The following is a 3,171-nucleotide window of genomic DNA, read 5'->3' on the forward strand; positions in this document are numbered from 1 at the left end:
TCTGACAATTCCATCTGGGCTGGCTGCGAGCCACTCCTTCCCTGGGTGAATGAAGAGGCCACACTCCTCCACCTTCACAGGCTTACCTGTCCTCCTGGACTGGAGCTCCTCATATGCCTGCACTGCCTTTTTCTCATTTCGGGTGCCCCAGGACATGGCTGGTGTCTGCATTTTGGACCCGGAGCTCACCACAGCCTTGAGATAAGACTGGGGCACCTCTGAGCTCTTGCCATTGACAAACTTGCTGTTAGCGATCCTGGGTGCGACTGAGGCTGTGATGCGGTTTTCCCGCCACTCATCCCACTTGGGATTGTCCCTCTGGCCCCGGGTTTCCCTCTCCACTTTCACCACATCTTCTCTTGTCAACAGGGAGGGAAATTTGCTTGCTTTGCCCTGGTCAGTGGTATTGGCTCGAGAGCGGCTGGATTGACTCCCTCCCAGGCAGGGGTCGGCACCGGCAGTTGCTTTAGCTGTTGTGGAGCAAGGTTTCCCTCCACTAGTTACTGTGGGGTTCTTAGCTGTCACTCTGTAGCTTATCTTGGGGTCTCCTTGATCACTGCCATGTGTTGCAGTGGCCCTTGATTGGGAAGAGCTTTGCCCGGCTCTTCTGGCAGTGGTGCTGCTGGTTGGCTTGTCTGTCTGTGCCCTGCTGGTGCCTGAACTCCCAGCAGCCTGAGCACTCTTAGGTCGGCTGGCTGTGGGTGTTGTCTTGGCCTGGGTAGAGGAGGCAGAGGAACGGGGTGCTGCTGGGGTGGCTTTGGGCACAGTTGCAGCCTGACGAGGTGAGGCTGTGCTGTCAGGGTTTTTCCTGGGTCTCCCCATTGTTCAGTGTCAGGGGTCACGCTGTGTGGGCACAAGAGAAAGGTGAATGTACATTCCTAGACCAGATCAGTTTCCTGGCTCTGGCAAGAGCTGCTATGCTTGAGGCTTCAGGTGGGTTACACATCCCTTCTCTCCCCATGTAGGCAGGACACCCTGCAGCCCTCTGCAAGAATGTGTCTGTATCTCCATATTAGGCTGTTATGACACTTCTGTGCTGTCCCTATGCAAGCCTCTTTCCCAGGCTGTAGTGTTTTCCAGGATGTAAGGATCATGCAAGTGCATCAATGCCTGACCCCTCCCTTTATCCCTCTTTTTTAAGGCTGTGTGATGTCTGACCTCTCTCCAGCGAGCTGGTTCTTGGGGCCTACAACTCCACAGTATGCATGGTTCTGACCCAATGAAGCCAGCCCAGAACTGAACTGGAGCTGACCCAGAGAGGGTTCAGGGAAGGAGTAGGTATCAGCTAGGGCTGTCCCATGGGAGCTGGAGCAGTGATGGATGGGAGGGGATGCTCTCTGAGCTGAGGGGTGAAAACAATACCTAATGTGAAAGTTTAGGGAGATGTCTGAGTCATTGTGAATCCCATTGTTTTGTGAACCCCTTTTGTGATTGAAAACTTCACATCAATACAGCTCATGAGAACACCCATTTTGTAGCACAGCCTTAACAGTTAGTGGACAAACTGAGAAGTTGAGAGTAATCAAGGGACATCAACACTGAATGACTCTTTCCTACTGGAACAATGGGATTTCTACTGGTAGAGCCATTGACTGAATGGGCCTCTACACAATCTGAGGGGCGCGGGGAGCTCGAATCTAGACCTCTTCTTATCTTGCAGCACTGTTTTATAAGGGGTGCTTCTCCAAGCAGGAGAGGCCAGCCCTTTCCACTACCAGCAGCAAGAGGAACAGGCCAGAAGGCAGTGAAAGGTGCCCAAGGACTCGGACCAAACCCAGGACTCACAGACCAGCAGGAACTGGATTCATGAGCTTGTTTTTCACAGCTCTGTTACTCTTATCAAGTACAAGATTTTTGTAAAAATCTGTCAAAATCTTAAAACCCAATAACATACTAACATTTCCTTGGATTTTCAAACCCACCAACCTTCACCTTTAGGTGTGCAACCCTAACCACAGCAGTAGCAACCTGCAAGGCAAAGGCCTCCACAGAGATTCTCTGTCCAATCTGCAAGAAATACAAAAGAGAAAAGTAGGAATTAAGATCAAGAAAGTACATCTCCATGATGCAGAGAGAAACTGAGGCAGAGAGTGAAGTGACTTGGCCAAGGCTGTTGGAGAGCAGGTGTCTGTGCCAAGAGAAGAACTGATTTCTTGTCTCCTAGTCCCGGGGTATTTTTACTTGTCCAAGCTGCTTCTGACCACACTGTACTGATTATTAAACAAAGATGCTTGAGGGTAAATTAGAGGCTCCTGGAGCAAAGGCTCCCTCTCTGCTGGCCTATGAAGGGTCACGCCCAGCTATAGTGTGGGTAAATAGACAGAGGATTACAGTGCTTCTCAGCACCCCAAAGTAACAAACTGAGCCATAGCAAATACTCAATTGCTTCCTAGGAGAACCAGGTCTCTGCATCTGCCCCACTATGAAAGGCCCACTTGCTGCATCACTTCTCAGAAATCAAGCCTCTGAAATTATGGATGCACTGGTATTTCACTTCCCTTTCTGGCAGTAAAAGTTAAGAGCCAACAGCAGAGTCGTCCCCTTTAGCAAACATGCCTCTCTGCCTGCTCTCCTCCATACTAGGGAACTTTGGATTTGGAAGGGTTGATGGTCAATTTCACTAGTTCTCAGGGAGAGGGTTAGCATGAACTATTGACATGGCAATAATGAACATTGTTATTAAAGAACTGAAAAGCTGTAACCACTATTTTTACTATTTTACAGTTGGGGCTTTTGGATGCCAGTGTCATTTTTGCAAACAGGCCCAGCTGTTTATTTCATGATAATCTTTAGAATGCTGAAGTTTTCTTGGGATCACCTGTGACACCCACTCTTTGCCACTCTAAAATTAGCTTCTCCCTCCATATTTCTCACTGGTGCCAGCCTGTCTTCCCAACTGCAGTGCCAGGATTATGACAAGACAAAATGGTCAGATTCCCGTGACTCAAATAGTCCCCTCTAGCAACAAGTCCAGGCATATCTGTCAGGATGACTTGAACTGCTCTAGTCTGCATCCATGTGTGTGACTGCCAGGGGAAGGGGGTTTATTTATGCCACTCTGCAGCTGCAATTCACAAAGATCCAAATATGAATTTTTCATGATTACACTCTACCATCCCCCCTCCCCCCCAGACTCTTCAAAACAAGCCTGTTATAGCTTAAAAATGAAGC

General features: G+C 49.2%; 1 protein-coding gene across 1 annotated transcript; it reads right to left on the reverse strand.

Annotated features, from left to right (window-relative positions):
• Positions 1-6: 6 nt before the first annotated feature.
• On the reverse strand, positions 7-1,971 carry LOC113409208 (sericin-2-like; the record flags this gene model as incomplete). Its single annotated transcript, XM_026662880.1, has 2 exons — positions 1,927-1,971; positions 7-843 (listed from the first exon to the last, which is right to left on the reverse strand). A coding segment is annotated over exon 2 (816 nt), but the record flags the coding sequence as incomplete, so codon positions are not given.
• Between the last annotated feature and the right edge of the window lie 1,200 nt (positions 1,972-3,171).

The sequence above is a fragment of the Terrapene carolina genome, unplaced genomic scaffold (genome assembly GCF_002925995.2).
Source record: "Terrapene carolina triunguis isolate 2854851 unplaced genomic scaffold, T_m_triunguis-2.0 Scaffold31054, whole genome shotgun sequence".
Classification (NCBI taxonomy): Eukaryota; Metazoa; Chordata; order Testudines; family Emydidae; genus Terrapene; species Terrapene triunguis.